Below are 17,911 nucleotides of genomic sequence, written 5' to 3'. Positions count from 1 at the left end.
GTTCAGCGGTATTGAAAGAATAGGAGCATAAAATTAATTTATAATATATTATTTTCTGATAGCTAAGAATTAAATTAGAAGTCCACAATTGTTTGAATGTATTTTACGTTTTATTTTGTTTTGTTTAGGTAAGGATGTTAAGCACAAATGTGTATAGTGCAGTCGTACCGCGATTCAGTGCGGTAGACGGGGGGAGGATGGTGTTATGCGTGTATTACGATTCGAAATGCAATTATTATATCGTGTATTACGATTCGAAATGCAAGCCAAATGATAACACAATATACCATCTTAAAACATGTCAGTACCGTGATCCCAAGCACCTGCATTTTCGTTTCGTGCTAGTGTAATTAAAACGAGTAATGAAAATATTCATTATAGAACCTTAAATGTTAATTTCACGTTGCAATGAATCCCTTAAATATGATCTTCTATCCCTCAGACAGATGGCGATAATGATAGGTACAGTATGTGTAGTAAATATGCTAGTGAGGAATCTTGGCTATCAATGATCACAGAATATTTTCGACAAACGTATACTTTTTCTTTTTAAACATTCTTTCACTTTTGCTTCTGAAATTCTATTCTCATTAATAACGTGTTATTTCAACTATCTTTTGCCGCTATAAGATCTCCAAAATGTAAGATTAGTAATAGTAGTACAAATATTAGGAAATTAACTAATTTGCTGTGCTACAAAAATTAATGGCTCTTACTGAAGAATTAATACCATTAAAAAGAATAATCAAAGGTCCTTTTTTTCCATCATAGCCATCCCCCCCCCGAAACAGCTTATGTGATGGTTTCAAAATAGATTTTTCTTTTGTAGATACAGTAACTCATTGGAAAAAAATTACTTTTACAAAGATTTAAGCCAGATGTTTATTCATAGCAATGCATAATCTAGATATTTACTTTGATAGGGGTCTCTATCGACTTACGAAAATGAGGTTGTTCATTAGGAAGTGCAGGAAACGTAATGCCACAGTGGGTCATGTTTTCCAAAATCTAGTCAAAAGACATCCAGAAAAGACGTGCTTATGGATGGAAGATGAAAAATGGACGTTTCAACAGGTAAGATATTGACATATTTATATTCCAACGGAAATTGTGTATTAATGAAAAAGTATTGTTTTCAAATATATCAGGTCTGCAATTTAGTTTCAGAATTTAGTAAGATGATGTATATTTGTCATTTTAGATTAAAAAAATAATCAAGAATTAACTTCAGTAATTTTAGCTTATTGTATCTCTGTGGCCAAAAAACAGGTGATAATCAGATGAAGCCATGCCCATGGATTAAGGAGGATGAGGAAAAATCTCAAAATCAAGCGTGTTGGTCAGCTCCTTGGCTGCTTTCACCGTATGAGGTCTGGTATTGTTTGGAAGAATGGTCGTTTCTTTCCTGTTGACTAGTGCTAGCTGCTTCTGATGCAGTGCAGTTGCAGCACTTTGCAATTTAGACGAGTACACATCAGCTGTGATGCAATTCAGAGTGCACACTATCAGCCCTAGTCAACCGAACACAGAGGCTTTCTTCAGTGGCGTAGCTAGGGTGGGGCAAGGGGGGACATCTGTCCCCGGGCGCAGCATTCAGGGGGCGCCAAATTGATGTTACGAAATTTTAGAATGAAATGTTTTCCATTCTTGGCACAGAGAAAGGGGCGCAAAATCCCTGGGCGCTGAAAACCCTAGCTACGCCTTTGGCTTTCTTGTGGCGTGACAGCAGTGAAGAGCAAATGGTAGCTGCTGGTGTTTGGTTTCTGCAGTCAAAACGAATTCATTTGCTGAACTTCCATGTCTTCCCAAGCCTACGCAGGTGCAATTGAATAGTTTATTCAGACACTTGAAACCCTTTTACTTTTGATGTAGATTTTACTCGATGTTCCCCTCAGAGCCAGATTTAGACTTAATAAAGCCCTAAGCTATTTGAGATATGGGGCCCTTTATAAGTCTGTTATAATATATTTTAATACTATTTGTACTACATTTTAATTTTGAGGGGTCCTTCCAAGGAAGTGGGGGCCCTAAGCTATAGCTTGTGTAGCTTATACGTAAATCCGGTCCTGGTTCTCCTTCAGTAGGGCTTCATCTATTGTGAATGGACACCCAGTGTGAGGTTTGTCCTGGAGATTCTCATTTTCCGATGCAGTATCATTTGGGAAAGCCTGAAATGGGACATAAATGCTTATGATTTTTCAAGTTTTCAAATAAATAATGCCAAATTTATCAGAAAGTCTACATCTTTCAATTAAAAATTTCAAATCAGTAGAGATTAGATAATAAATATCCCTCCACTCAGGATTATATAGAAGAATTTAGTAGCTAATTTTTATTGGCAGATGTGCTTTTTTTTTTTCTAGAGTGGAGCTGTCTCTTCCCCTCAAATTAATTTCAAATTCAAAGCTGGAAGACTTTCCATACATATACTGCTACAATAATGACTTCAAATATATTGATTTTTTAAAATCACAAAATGAGAATGTTTGAAAACAAAAATAATTCATATTTGCGTAATAATAAATAAAGAAAAATAATTTCTATTTGTGACAAAAGTCTTCTTATTTGTATTATCCATAGTAATAAGAAAATCAGAAAACTTTTCACGAGCATTTGATGCTTAATATTTGGAACAAGGAGGGGAGTGCATTTTTAGGAGTTGTAAGTGAACCTCTACCCTGCTGACTATGCCCATGTGCATAGGTGATTGATTGGTAATTCAGTTTAATAAGAAATAAATCAACTGATTAATAAAGTATGATAATGAATATTTTCGACAAACGTATACTTTTTCTTTTTAAACATTCTTTCACTTTTGCTTCTGAAATTCTATTCTCATTAATAACGTGTTATTTCAACTATCTTTTGCCGCAATAAGATCTCCAAAATGTAAGATTAGTAATAGTAGTACAAATATTAGGAAATTAACTAATTTGCTGTGCTACAAAAATTAATGGCTCTTACTGAAGAATTAATACCATTAAAAAGATAATGTATTTGAACTCTTCATCTGATTAACTGTGTTATATTTCATATTTGTAATAATGAAATGCATGAATGTACCAGGGCTGTTCAATAAGACTAAAATTATAAAAAATGCAGAATACCTTTAATCGTCATCATTTACATGGTCTTTTTCAAAATAATTACCGCGGCACGCAATGCATTTATCCCAACGTTCTGTCCACTTCTGAAAAACATATAAAAGTCCGTTTTTTGAAAGCTTTTTCAAAACTGTCTACGTTATTCAGCTGCAAAATATCCTGTACGCAACAAACAATATGTGGTCGGGCAATTGTCATGATGCAATAGGAAGCCATTTCGGAGCAATGGACATTATCCACTCTGTGACAGGTGAACATGCTGTATCTTTGTTCATAGGACATTCGCGTAGTACAAGCTGTTTATGGGTTTCGACAACATGTTGATACACAATTCCTTCATAATAATAAAAAAATATATATGGTCATAACTTTACCAGCCGATTTCACAGTTTTTGCTTTCTTGGGAGTAGGCGAAGACAGATACATGCTTCCATTTACTACTTTATTGTTTCGTGGTTAGGTCATATGTTAGGTCATATGTTTCGTGGTTAGGTCATTCGTGGTTAGGTTTCGTGGTTAGGTGGTTAGGTCATAGTGATACAACCAAGCTTCGTCTGCTGTGATGATGCATTTTAAGAAATTGTCGCCTTATTGTTTTATTCTGTGCACATATCCACTCTGTGCTGCATTTGCTCAGATGTCAACAATTTCGGAATCCATCGGGCACAAACACGTTAGTTGCAAATGTTCTGCTATGACTGAGTGAACACTTCCTACAGAAATATTCAAGAGAGCATGCAGCTGACATACTGTAATTCTGCGGTCCTTCTTGATGATAACCACAGCTGTGCTAATCATTGTCTCTGTGACGGACATTGAAGGTCGTACCTCACATTCAATATCTTCCTCATTTTGCCTGCCTTCCTTAAAAGCTTTATGCAAGCTAAAAACACTTGCCCTCGCTAATGCTTCATCGTTGAAAGCTTCATGTATCATGTCAAAGGCCTCCGATGCTGATTTTTGCAGACGAACACAAAATTTAATTGCATACTAGCGGGCTGAAGCCCGCTTTTAATTGTTCGAGTATATAAGAGTTCCCATCGTAATTTCGCCGTTATTCGAAAGTTGGACCGAACTACCAGTGTTCAGCGATTTTGCGCGGGCTGCGGCCGCTTTGTTCCCATATGCATGGAGAAGATACTGCATAAACGATACACATGCGTAAAAGCAAGAAAACACCCATGGAGCAAACCCGTTCAACCGGGATCGAAAGTTGGACCGAACTACCAGTGTTTACGGTTTTGCGCGGGTTCCGCCCGTTTTATTCACATATGCATACAGAAGACACTTTATACACGATAGACATGCGGAAAATCACGAAAACAGCCATGCTCGCCGGGATTCAAAGGTTGAACCGAACTACCAGTGTTCAGCGGTTTTGCGCGGGCTGCACTCGCTTTATTCATGTATGCATGCAGACGATACGATTACATTCTTGAAGTTGTACAACTTTAATCAGCTGAAATATTAATTAAATAAACCTGAAAGCGCCATTTTTTAAATATGTTATTATTTTTTCGAATAATAAATTGTTTCGAATAATATATTTTTCATGGTTTTAGATTACGTCCACTTAATTTACATATCCTTTTTAAATTTAAATAATATTGTAAATTACTTGGCAGCAATAATAATTATTTTTATTTTTTTTACAATTAAAATTTCTTAATTAAAATTTAATTGAATATTACCTTTATACGAATAGAGAATATTTTTTAAACACAAATTTCACTCCTTGCAGCAATGGCGCAAGAGAATTATTTAAATTTAATTTAACTATATTCTTGTGAAACAATTTTGTTGTAAATTTGTGCATATTCTGTTGTAGTTTAAAAAACCTAACTTGAGTATTTTCAGAAACAGTAAAAGTAATCAGTGAAGTAAATGTTTATAAAAGACTTGCATATAATAGCATAACACAGTTCTGTTAGACATAATATCAGTTCAACCTGTCAATTCATGGTGCATGCTGCAGGAAATGTTTGGAAAGGCACATAAAACTTGTCTGAGCATCCCAGTTGTATCAGGGTTCGTAGCAGTCCTTATAAGTGCGTATAAGTCCTTATATTTGAAAATAAAATATAAAGGCCTTTATAGGTGCTTACTTTTTCTTTAAAGCCCTTATTTTTGTGTTTTTAGTGCATATTTTTTTTTTTTTTTTTTTTTTTAAATGAATACCATTTTTTCCGGTACCAAAGCCGAAACTAAATAAACAACTTTTCTTCCTAATATGGAATGTCAGATGGTGAATCATACTCCCGGAAATAGCTTTTCCCCTTTCTCTGCATTAACATAACCTTTGGTGTGCACGAAGAGTACAGACAGGTGACCGTCGTTTCTATTGGTCAAAGAAATGCGAAAGCAGTAGAAAATTCCGGTACATTCGGCATTCTTTTCCTCCCACCCAAATACTACACACGTTTGAATTTCTATCAAGATCTTAATAATTTGCATTCTCGTTCCGCTTAGTCAGTTCATATTCGTGTTTATTATGATTGTTATGCTTACATTATGAGCATATGTATGAATGTTTATAATAACAAGTTGCAGTAACTGCTGAAGTATAGTAAACTTTCAAAAATGGTTGTGTGTTAACACAGATTAGCTTTCTAAGGAATAATATTCGGAATGGCTTAAATAAAGGGAAAGTAATCGAATAGTCAAAATAATTTTGTTTTTTTGGCCAATACATTATATAGTACGAAGATTGGGAGTTTCTCCCCTTTCTCCGCAAAATCTCGAATATTGAAACTGTTACAGTTCGTTGCAAAACAAGCAACTGATTTTTTTTTTTTTTTTTTTTTTTTTTTTGTCACTTTCCAATCTGGATTGAATAGGACTAAAAGTTCTGCGGTCTACCAACCCAAGCGAAGATTGATTCTATTCTGGAAATTTAACGCCGTCTGTTGAAAATTAGAATGAAAAACACCCCAGTTATTTAGTTCTTTATTCTCCCAATACCGGCAGCTGTTGATTCCGATTGCATAATATCACGTAGGGAAGATTTACGGCGCACGTATTGCGCAATAACGCTTGCGATATTTTGCAGAGATAATTAATTTGATGTTCTGTCCGAGATGTGTTTATGAACACTTAAAAGAGTTTTACTGTGCTTGCTAAGCAAAATATTTTTCAGTTCCATTGGTTTATTTTTATATGATGCGCATATCGAAATGTCAAAAGCATTTATTTAGCGGGAAAATTTAAAGGGTGGCTACAGTCTACCTCCCCCTCTCCGCTCCTCTTTTTCAAGTTAGGCTGACTGTCCGAATATTCGCCAATTTCCAAGTATGCGGGTTAGTTAAGCTTTTACTGTTAAAGGATGACTGCATGAAGCAAATTTCTGTCTTCTGATTTCAGAAATGTTCCTCTTTTTTACTTAAATTACTTTGCTTGCAATATCTGTTAAGGGAAAACTGATATACAATGAAAATTTAGAAAATGTTCAGAATTTAGATTTAAATTATTTAAATATCAATATGAGTGGAAAAATAAATTGTATTTATTATTAGGTTCCAAGTGAATACAATAAATATGCCTTATTATTATTTATTTTCTCTATTTTGAACTGAAAGTTCATCATTAAATCTTGTAATATAGTTTAGTTCTGCATAGTTTTTTTTTCCTCTCATTGTAAACTAGTTCTGTAAATTGAACTGTTATTTAAAATTTAAAAAAAAAAAAAAAAAAAAAAGTAATTATTTTCCATGGTTGAGGTAATGCTTCTTCTCTCTTATTAAATACTGCATTTCTCATATTTTAAATTACAAGTCTAATTTTTAAGGTTATGCAGTTGTGTATAATGTAATTAGACAGGTGCTTATTTTTTTTCTTAAATGTGCTTATAGGTGCTTATTTTTTTAACTAAAATGTGGCTATGAACCCTGTGTATATTTCGATGGCAAATGTTGCAATAATCAAGGTTATTGTGTTTTATTACATAAAAATATTAAATTCCGCTAGTAATTAATTACTGTTCTTAATTTATTTGCCTGTGGAGCTCATTTTTTATTTCTTTTGAACCTTTTTATAATTTTGTACTGTAATCAGTTTAGAGTGTGGGTTTTAATGTCTTTATAGGTTGAAGACTACAGTAATCAAATTGCTAATTGTTTTGCTAAACTCGGTTTCCATCGCGGCGATGATGTAGCTGTCTTCATGGAATCAAAGCCTGAATTTGTTGGCATATGGTTAGGTCTGTCCAAAATAGGTGTGGTTCCAGCACTCATCAATTCCAACTTGCGTCTTGATCCTCTTGCCCATTCCATTACTGTTGTGAATTGTAAAGCAGTTATTTTTGGCAGTGAACTAACTGATGGTAAGTGTTCTGAATTATTTGAAACTTTTAATATATGTATTTTAATATAAGATTTCGTATTTCTTTTGAGTTATATTTTTTGCAAAATATTTAATCATTTTTATATTTTAAAATGCAGTTATTTTATACTTTTAATTTGTTATATATATATATGTAAGTATGAGACTCAGCTTTTGTTATAAAATCCATAAACAAGCTGTTTATAGTAGACATGAGTTGCTTCAGGAAGTATGAGAATAAACAAACAAAAGTATGAGGGAAAAAAAAAAAAAAAAAAACCTGAAGGGAGTTTGAAGCAGAAGTGAAGTTTTATTGAATATGTACAAATTTAGAGATTTATAAAGGTGTATGTTAGTGGTGCTATCTATTGGCTAAAAACATATTTAAAGCTAACATCATCTTTTTTTTTTTTAATATTCCTACTTCAGATTTAAATATCAAGTATGATCCATATTAAATGAAAAAAAAAAAAAAAAATGTTAAGACACGCCCATAAAAAATTAAATTATTAGCATTCATTTTAAGCCCATTGTTTTTGCACACATTTCATGTTTTGCACTATTCACAGTTTTTGTCAAAAAATCTGCAATCATATCATTAGTGGGTGTGTTTTGTTTGTCAACATAAGTTTCACAGCTTGTCGTACAAAATGGATTGTATATTAATGTATTTCGATCTACCACGATACATACTGTTTTTGCTGAGATTAACAGCACTGTTGTTATCACAGTATAATAAAATTGATTTTTGCAGTAGTATGTCTAAGTTCTGTAACAATTTTGTTGAACCATATGGCTTCTTTAGTACCTGCAGAGAGAGCCATATATTCAGCTTCTATTGTGCTAGTTGCAGTGGTTAGCTAAAGTTTACTACACCATTATACTCCATCACTTCCAATGAGGAAAACATTCCAGTGGTTGATCTCTGATCCTCAATATCACGTTCATAGTTTTCATTCACTGTAACCAAGGACATCAGCATTAGAATCCTTTGAAAAGGACAATGTAGTATATGTAGAAATTTGAAGATAATGCATGATGTGCTTGGCAGAATTCCAGTGAATTCTTGCAGGATTAGAGAATTGACTAAGCAAATTCACAGCATAAGTTGCAGCCATGCTGCTTTTAAGCTCCCAATGGCTCCCTAATAAGGAAGCGGTAATTTTTATTCCTTGTTAGTAGGTAACTGAAGTTTAGACAGCACTTCATTTTGGTCTGGTGGGATTTTTACACCACGAGTTTCATGCATATTATATTTACAAAACATACTATCTACCTACTGAATTTGACTTAGGCTAATGGATCCTTTGATCCTATCTTGTTCAGTTTTGATTCTGAAATGATGATTTGTTGGTCCCAGATCTTTCATTTCAAAGTTTTAAGTTGCTATTTTATCTAATTTTAAAGTTTTGTGTTATTGCTAAAAATAATACTATTGCTAATGTTCACCATAAATAGTGATAATGACTAGTTCTTTATTTTCATTTATTTTAATATAGATACAACTATTAAAAGAACTGCCATACTCCCATTTCTATTAAGCCCTTTTCTAACAGATGGTACTATAGTCTGCCACTCTGCTTTAAACCGTCTAATGCTTTGTTTAATTTTAGGACTTTTCCTTTTAAATTTTGCTCATAAAATTCACTAAAACCATCTGGTATTTTCGTAAAAATGTCTTCACTGAGTTTCCTCTAAAAAAGCCATTGCAGCATTCATCTTGTCAATTTCTCAGTCATATATAACTGCATAGGGTAATTAAACTCTTAACGTTAAATAATGGCATCTGATGCAAATATTTCATTATAGTCTACTTAGAATAGCCCTTAGCAACTAGATGTGTCTTGTACACTGCAGGGGGGCATGAGACAGTTCTGTATCTCTCGTTCTACAGTGCCGATTGGCGAAATTCAAATTGCATTTTTTATGTTTCGAAAGCACGACTTGAGTAACTAACATTAGGTGTTTTGACCCAAAATAGGCCTTTTCCTGAAATGATTTGCCAATTTTTTTCCAAATTTCTGTTCTACGACTCAAATTATTCCTGGATACTAAATTTTGTAAAATTTGGTGCAAAATTTATGGAGAAATTAAAAAATTTAACCTGGTATATTTTTAGTTTGCGCCAAGAATAATTCACTTATCGAACTTCTTGATTTATAGCAACCTGTTTTCCTTCCCATTTTTTCATTGCAGAAGAGCAGGGGGAAAAGTCATTGTTCATACTTTCAAATAATTTTAACAAGGTGCGTAAACCACATTTGGCATTATTATCGCTTATAACAAATATGTCAAATTTTCAAAATGTGCCAATATGTAAATTCATGTATATCTTACAAAATTTTGAATGAAAAAACTCTTAACTTTTTAAGGTGTACCTAAAAATACATCTACTTTAAGATGATGTTTAAAATTTTATAGGTTATAATCCAAAATTTTTTTCGAAAAATTATTTAAAAATGCAAACTTTAAAAATAAATCTTAAAAAAAAAACGGGCAAATTTTATTAGGAATGAACCAAAATTCAAAATGTGAAAGGTAGAATCAAATAAGTGTAATTAAAAAAAAAAGAGATATTTACAAATATATACCAAATTCAACTAACATTGAGAAGATAAAATTTCTAGGGCTCATTTTTTAAAAATTACTTCTGTGATTTTTACAAAACTTGGCAGTTTAGCATAATTTGAATGGTAGAATCAAAATATGGGAAAAAAATTGGCATGTTATTTCAGAAAAAGTCCTATTTTGTGTCAAAATACCTATATTAGAACAGTGCCATATATAACTCTAATACATATCCTAAGTCGCATTTTCAAGATGTGAAAAACACAATTTGAATTTTGTCAATCAGACTAGTAGAATGTAAGATATACAATTGTGCCCCCTTTTTCCTCTCATGAAAACCCATTTACTGTCTACGGTGTTTTTATCATAAGGTTTATCTGTTATTTCCCATGTACTATTTTTAAATAAGACCTGATATAATCTAACATTTAGAAGCCTTCCACTGATTTGCATCATTGCCTTTTAATGCTTTGGTTTTTGGATCAGAATACAAGTCACTTGTTGTTTCTGCAAAAGTTTAGCAAAGCACATGCGATCTAAATTTGGCATTTGCAGTTTTGGCATGCCATGTGTATCAAAGTCCTGATTGGGACTTTGGGAAGTTTGGGAATCTAATTTTTCTGTTTCTTATCAATAGGTGGTTCATCTACTGTAGTATTGTTATTATTGCTATCATTTTGAGCTGTATTTTGCTCATGATCATCGGATTCAGTACTATCATTATCCCTTCCACTTCACTATTCTGATCATCAGCTATTGACTCTTATGTCATATTCGTGTCCCCATTAAATAAGGACTCATCATAAAACTTATTACTTGCCTTCTTGTGGTACATTTTATTTTCTAAAAATTATACATCTCGTGCACTTACTATTTCATAGGTTTTGGGATCTATTTATCTATAGCCTCTATTTGGACAGTACCTAACAAGCATTAATTAGCATTATATAGCATTTTTTTACCTTATTGTTTTGGAATGTGAGCAAATGCAGGGCATCCAAAGGAAAGGTTTAGCAATTTCTCCTGGACAAGGCATAGACTGTCCCTGCTTCTTGTGCCCCAGATATGACATCATTCCATCTTTTTAGGGAAATGTATATGATTACCTTAATATTGATCTGTTTTACATTAGACTTAAAAATTCTGCAGTGTGTACTCTTTGTTACTTTAGAAAACCCACAAACGGGAAAACATTTCAACACATGCTCACCATTTGATGGTTTTATTCTGTAACAACGGAAATATTGACGGGCATGATCATTAATGGCTCAAGATCCAAAAACCAGCATTTGTAAATTAGTACTATCAGCATTAATAATCAGTTACAAAAGAATGTAATTGAAATAGAAAATTGGTTAAAGTACGAAATACTCCATGAGAATAAGTGACTATCAAAGTAGTGCTTCCTAAAGTAAATTAATTTAAAAAAATATTAAGTACAAACATAGAAAATTATATATTACATTTTAAGACTTACTTACTTGTTATGTTTCCAGTATTTAATATTTGAAGTAGTCTTCTATTTTTTAATCCTTAATGAGTGAATCTGTTTTTCCAACTGTGAGATAGCAAGGAATTGAAAAAGTTTTTAATTTTAAGCTATCAGAAAAAACGAACTTTTTTTAGCAAAATGTTTTTTAAAGATTTATTTATAATTAATTTTAATGTTTTAATTTAGCTGTGAAAGGAGTAAGCCCTCTGCTGAAAGATGTCAATATGCAGTACTTCTGCTTAGGAGAATGTAGTGATGGTGATATCCCTGCTCGGTCTCTAAACAGCTTAATTCAAGAGAGCTCCATAAGCCCACCACCAACACAAAATAAAGGGAATATGGATGGTTAGTATTAGTTACATTTTAACTATGCATGTTTATATATTTATTCATGCATGTTTTTAATTATTTATTATTGTTTTAACTAATTCCACAGTTAAAACAGTTTCAAATATGAAATTTCAAATATGTTTTCAAATATGAAATAAGAATTGGCATTCTTCATATTTATTTGAAAGGATTTAACTTATAAAAACTAAACTTTTCAGTTATTTGAAGTTTTATTAAGTAGCTAATTTTAAATTTTCTATGTGAATGTTCACAGTATGTGATAATTTTATAAGTGATATTTTTGAAGAATTTTTTTCATGGTTTGATGTAGTTATTTATATCATTACCTTGTTGTGTGTGTGACTACCTAAATTTGTTATTAGCTTAAAACTTTTTCCAAAACAGTGGAATAAATAAAACAATAATTAAAATTAAATAAATGTAGAAAGATAAAAATATTTATAAGTAGGTATAAATAACTGGGCATCAAAAAAATAATGGATTAAACTAAATGCAGCTTGAAAGTGAAATGACTTAAGAAGGATAAAGGAAAAGTAACTAAATAATGATTACAAATTGTGATATATTAGGTTAAAAAAAATTAAACAGCACTTTTTGCAATCAGATAAAACTGCTTCTTTATTTTGGCCTCTAAATTATTTCAAGCATTCTTGACTAATTGGCTATATTCCATGAATACACCAAAAAGGCAGATTATTATACACACTTGCAATGTGACACAGTGTAACTGGGAACGATGGGAATCAGACTTGTGAGCTGCTGCCTGTTGCCAGTGCTACAGAATATAAATATCAGAATTTTCATGGGCACTCCAAATATAATCTTATCTTGGGTAAAGACAGTAGTCTAAGCAAATTTGATCACAAAGTATTGGTGCTTGCAAGGTTGAATGTTCACATTATCATCAACCAATGAACTGTTGGGCATATGTTCAGTACTGTTGCATGGGTGTATCAATGGTATCTCAAAAGCAGATGTAATATATTTTGTTACATGTAAATATAAAATTCTAAGCAATTGATTTTTCCTAATTATAGGAGATTTCTGTGACAATGTTTATGGCACTCTCTTTTTTCTAATATACATAAGTGCATTCACCAGTGTTCACTGGTATGCTCCAATTTTCATAAGTGCATCACTTTGTTTGTTCTAATATGCACAATTGCATTCAAGTTCTAATATGCATATTCCAACCCGAACATGTATTTACATTCACAGTCTTTATTTTTACTTTGAATAGTGGAATTTTTCAATGATACATTTTTCTACTGATTATTTTAAAAATAAACTGTTCTAACAAATTAAATAGTTGGTTAATTTAAAATCATAAAGACACACAAGAGTGTCTATAAAGTTTCAACAAAATAAGAGTGATGATAGTACCCATCAAGATGAACAATATTTACAGGTAAGTTTAGAGCTGCATTTTATTTTGTTTGTTTGAAAAGTAGAAAGTTAAGTGTTTAAGCTAAGCTTTTAGCAGAGCAACCCCCCTCCCAAAAAATTATCTACTAATTTCTTTTATACGTAATCTGGCATGACTTTCACAAATTCATTTCATATGATATCATCATAATAATCTTAAGCATAGATAATATGACACTTTTAAAGAAAAATATTTGCTTCAGCTTTTTATTGATCATTCAGTCTGCTGCAGTTGTTTTTTTTTTTTTTTTTTTTTTTTTTTTTTTTTTTTTTTTTTTTTGGGGGGGGTGCGTGCACGTGAAAAATTTTCATACTTTGTTCTGGAGATGTGTTAGTTCTATGGCAGAACAGAAATTACATGAGGTGTGATGACTTGTAACTGTTTGACATGTTTCAAAACTGCTCTTTTTTGGCACTCTGAAATGGAATACTGTTTTAAGTTTCATTGCAAAGAATGTTCATCTCTTCTTATTTTATTGAAACAGTACAGATAGATATGAACCAATATGTAGCTAGATATATTGCACAGTAATTAAAAACAGCTTAGCTGCTTAGGCATGTTTCAGTTTTCTCTTATCATGCAGTTTAATCAACAAAAAGACAGCTTTTTTTACGAGCATCATTTACTGTATATTAGTATTATAATTAATTAAAATGATTTGCTGTGAATCCTTTTTAAGTTTGTAAATACAGTCAAAAGTCGTTAATTCGGACACCCATAATCCGAAATGATCTATAATCCGGACCTCAAAGCTTTGACGCATGCGCATAAGACCTTTACGGCTGCGAATATGCGCGTGCGCAAAATAGGTTTACGAATGTGCGTTTAATGTATAATGGACGGTATAAGCTAAGCTAAAATTATCTAATTCAGTTAATGTTGCAGATTGCGTTGTTCCTTAATCTTCGAATTGGATTCGGCTTATTATTTTTTGAAGACTTTTGGATTCGACTTTTGACTGTATATTCATGAAGTCAAAAAGAATTATTGTCAATTATTAATTGGCTTTTCCTTTTTTCTGTAAAGTTATCTCTTACGTATCATCTGTGAATTTGTAAGTTTATTTTATTTTATTTTATTTTATTTATTTATTTTTTTTTTTTTTTTACTTACCTCTGTAAGCCTTGTGTAATACTATGTGGTGCACAAAGATTTAAAATTTTCAATAAAAAAAAATAAATATTACCATTTATATTCATTTATTATTATTACTTATAATCTTAACCTTGTGAACACACACACAAAAAGAGAGAAATAAGTAAGCATGTCATGTTGTAACTATCTTAATTTTTGTCATAGATCGCTTGTTCTATGTATATACTTCAGGAACAACTGGTATGCCAAAAGCTGCTATCATTAGGCATAGCAGGTAAGTCATTTATATAATATCTTAAAGTTAATAATTCTCTATTAATACATATGTAAATTTGTTTGCTTTCTTACTTCAGGTTTATGTGGTTAGGAGCTGGTATCCACTACATGATTTTACTTAAAAGCAAAGATGTCATTTATACAGCACTTCCTCTTTATCATACAGCTGGTGGAATTTTATCCTTATCTCAGACTATGCTATTTGGAAATACCCTTACTATTCGAAAAAAATTTTCTGCTTCAAAGTTTTGGGATGATTGTATTAAATATCAAGCTACTGTAAGTATGCCTATTTTATTCTTTCATATTGTAAAATATTAGGAATATACAATTTAAATGAATATTGCTCCCATAGTTTCTGTCCCATTAGTAGCACTCCTTAACAAAAAAATTAAAATGCCATGCAAAATGGTTTATGTGGTAACCATTGATTTTTTTTTCCTAAAAGGAAAATCTTCCAACTTTGACTGTTAAATTGTTTTTTAGAAGAAAAGGAAGAAAATAAAGCCATGAGTAACTTTATGCATTCAAATAGAATATCAGTTAAATTAAGCTGTGAAATTCTTATGATACACCAGGAAGAATAATAGGTTTTGATAACCTTGGGCAAGATTGAGTAGAATTAGCTCATTTTAAGCACTGTTTTTGTTTCCATGTCTTGAGTGCTTCAATAAAAAATGCTTCTTTAGTGTTTTAGAAAACCTTTAATCTATGCTGTGAAGTTTATCAGTTTTTTGATATTTTACGAATGTTAAAGCTTGCTTGTTGGGTTACATAAAAGCTTTTATTACTTTTTTTTTTTTTTTGTAACATACACTTGATGTACTCGAAATCTTCGTGTTCAAAATATATACATTTTTTCCCTTCAAAATTTATTTATTAAATCGTTGAAATACTTGTGCTTTTAAAATCATTGTGCATGCATTAAGGATTTATTTATCTGACTGAACTATCTGCATTATCAGAAGCACAAGTGTCATGTATGTGTCTGGATATTCTTTTTCATCTGCATGTTTCATGTGTTCTTCCATGTATATATATTTTTTCTTATATATTTGCATCATGCCTATCAAATATTCATGTTTCACAAAGTTTGCTCCAAATAGTTTATAATCTGGTGTTTACCTGAGGAAGCTTTCGGTCATTGTGGCACTATTTTGTTGCAGTTGGCAATCTCATAATTAAGGTGCATGTGTGTATGTCTGTCTTTTGAGCATTCAAAAAGAGATATGTCACAGGAGAAATTTGCATTGTGACTGGTGAGGTGCATTCATTTATTTAACCCTCAGTTGGAGGGGCTGGCGTATAGTACAATTTTAGAGGGGCGGCGTATGAAGTACGCCAGGTCATTTTTCGAACCACTGCTTCGTGTCTGAAACTATTTAATCTTATACATGACATTAATAAGGTGATTCATCATAGTAAAAATGATATAAGAAAATGAATAACAGAAAGAAAGCAGTAAAAATGGAAACTGCGAATTTTTAATTAATTCAAAAAGTGAATGCACTGGAAATATAATTTAAAGTTAAATAGTATTCTGCATTATTTTCTGTATGAAAATTATAAGAACATAAATCAAATTTACAAATTATAAATATTCCGTAAAGAAAAGTTCGGTAAGTAATAAATTTCACAAATGAAAATAATTGAAAACCTTTTGCTATTTTAATTGTCCGATTGTCCCTGTTCACTGCAGCAGGGTTTGCAAAGTTGTACTGTCTTGCCCACATGATTTTTGCAGGTAAACGTAGAACACTCAGAATATTTTATGGTAGTGTAGTTATTCTTTGTTCTACCGCACTCAGCGCAGCGTCCTTTGATCTTTTTTGCACGTGGTTCCTAGTCCCTTTCGGCCGTCTTGTCCGCTTCTGTTGTTACCAGCCTTCTAATAATAGCTACGGAATGCGACAGGAGAAATGGCATTTTCAGACGATTCTGAAGATGTGTTTTCATCAAAGATGTAGCTAGAGTTTTCAAAAAATATCTTCTAAACTTGATGGTTGCATCAGGTTTAGACAAGTTCAAGAGCACTTGCAAATTTATGCCCGCTACGTTTAGCAGTGCAAAAAATATTGCCATTGCCCACATCTTGGTTTTTCGGGCGACAGTGAAATTACTACAAAGTTGGTCTACGGTATCAACTCCGCCTTTACATTTGTTATAATCCAGGATTATCTGTTTCCTGGTCAATTTTGTCATCATCATGTAAAATACTGAGCAGTATTACACACTTATTTTTTTTCGTTGCATATGAAACAATTGTCATGTCCTTTTGAAAACCAAACAGTGAACTGCCAACTTCTCTGGTTTTTGATGGCTGGAATTCATTTGGAATTTCCCCCCCCCTTTTTTTTTTCTTTTCTTTTCTTTTTTTTTTTTTCCAGCGTGAGCACAAGTGTTATACCTTTGGTAAGAAGATATTGAGTTAGCGGATAGCTTGTATACCAATTATCGGTCGTCAGGTTACAGTTGGAACCTTCGTACGCACCAATTAGCCTTTTGACAATGTTAGTACTTGAATTAGAAGCCTCATAATGTCCTGGGGGTTGATTGCCACAGTAAATTTCAAGATTCAATGTATGAAACGTTCGTGAGTTAACAACTGCAAAATTTTCAGATCATAATTCGTGGGCTTGTTGGGGATGAATTGAATAAAAGAGCACCTCCCGTGAAAGGGTTCCAACTTCTCGTCGATTGTGAGTTCGTCACCTGGTGTATAAACATTTTGACAGTTCTGATTGAAAGATTCAAAAAATTCTCTTAGTGCAGTAAGCTTATCAGTTTTTCTTCGCACATACCTTGTGCCTTTATCATCGAATCTAATAGCAGCACACAGGTTTCTGAATCACTTGAGACCCATGACTCCTTGCAAAATTTCAATTCCAGTACCATCTTTTTTGCCCATGCTTCCTCCAAATTGAGTTTTGACAGTTTTTTGCATCCTAATAAGAATAAAATTCCTAAAAAGGCCAACATTTCTGCTCTATTAGTATCATACATGCATCTCTTTGAGATGTTTTGGAAATCATCTGCAGTCCTGTTACATTTGAGATAAATATTTGTATATAGTACGATAGCATCAATCATATTTGTATTTATTATTTTCTGAAAAGCAGAAAGCTCATCATTTATATCGTGACAAGTACTTGGGCATATTTTTTTCATCACATTTTTTCGAGGCCTTCTGGCGAATTTGCTCTTGAGGGGAACTTTATTCCACTTATAAGTTTCCTTTTCTTCTTTCAGAAACTTTCTTCCAACTTTCTTCTTTTTGTAAAT

At 32.2% G+C, this 17,911-nt stretch overlaps 1 protein-coding gene across 5 annotated transcripts in view; it reads left to right on the top strand.

The window, feature by feature from the left end:
- Positions 1-17,911, top strand: part of Fatp1 (Fatty acid transport protein 1) — a 210,023-nt gene that overhangs the window by 173,549 nt on the left and 18,563 nt on the right. For all 5 annotated transcript variants that reach the window (XM_085806918.1, XM_085806927.1, XM_085806913.1 and 2 more), the window contains exons 2-6: positions 924-1,074; positions 7,185-7,422; positions 11,668-11,826; positions 14,558-14,627; positions 14,707-14,908. In XM_085806918.1, the coding sequence (XP_085663044.1) occupies positions 924-1,074; positions 7,185-7,422; positions 11,668-11,826; positions 14,558-14,627; positions 14,707-14,908 (820 nt within the window). The remainder of the gene's footprint in view (positions 1-923; positions 1,075-7,184; positions 7,423-11,667; positions 11,827-14,557; positions 14,628-14,706; positions 14,909-17,911) is intronic.

The sequence above is a fragment of the Stegodyphus dumicola genome, chromosome 1, assembly GCF_044657685.1.
Source record: "Stegodyphus dumicola isolate Sdum_Otavi_A_Nest chromosome 1, ASM4465768v1".
Classification (NCBI taxonomy): Eukaryota; Metazoa; Arthropoda; class Arachnida; order Araneae; family Eresidae; genus Stegodyphus; species Stegodyphus dumicola.
The sequence above is the reverse complement of the archived record's forward strand: the minus strand, read 5'-3'. Positions and strand labels throughout refer to the sequence as shown.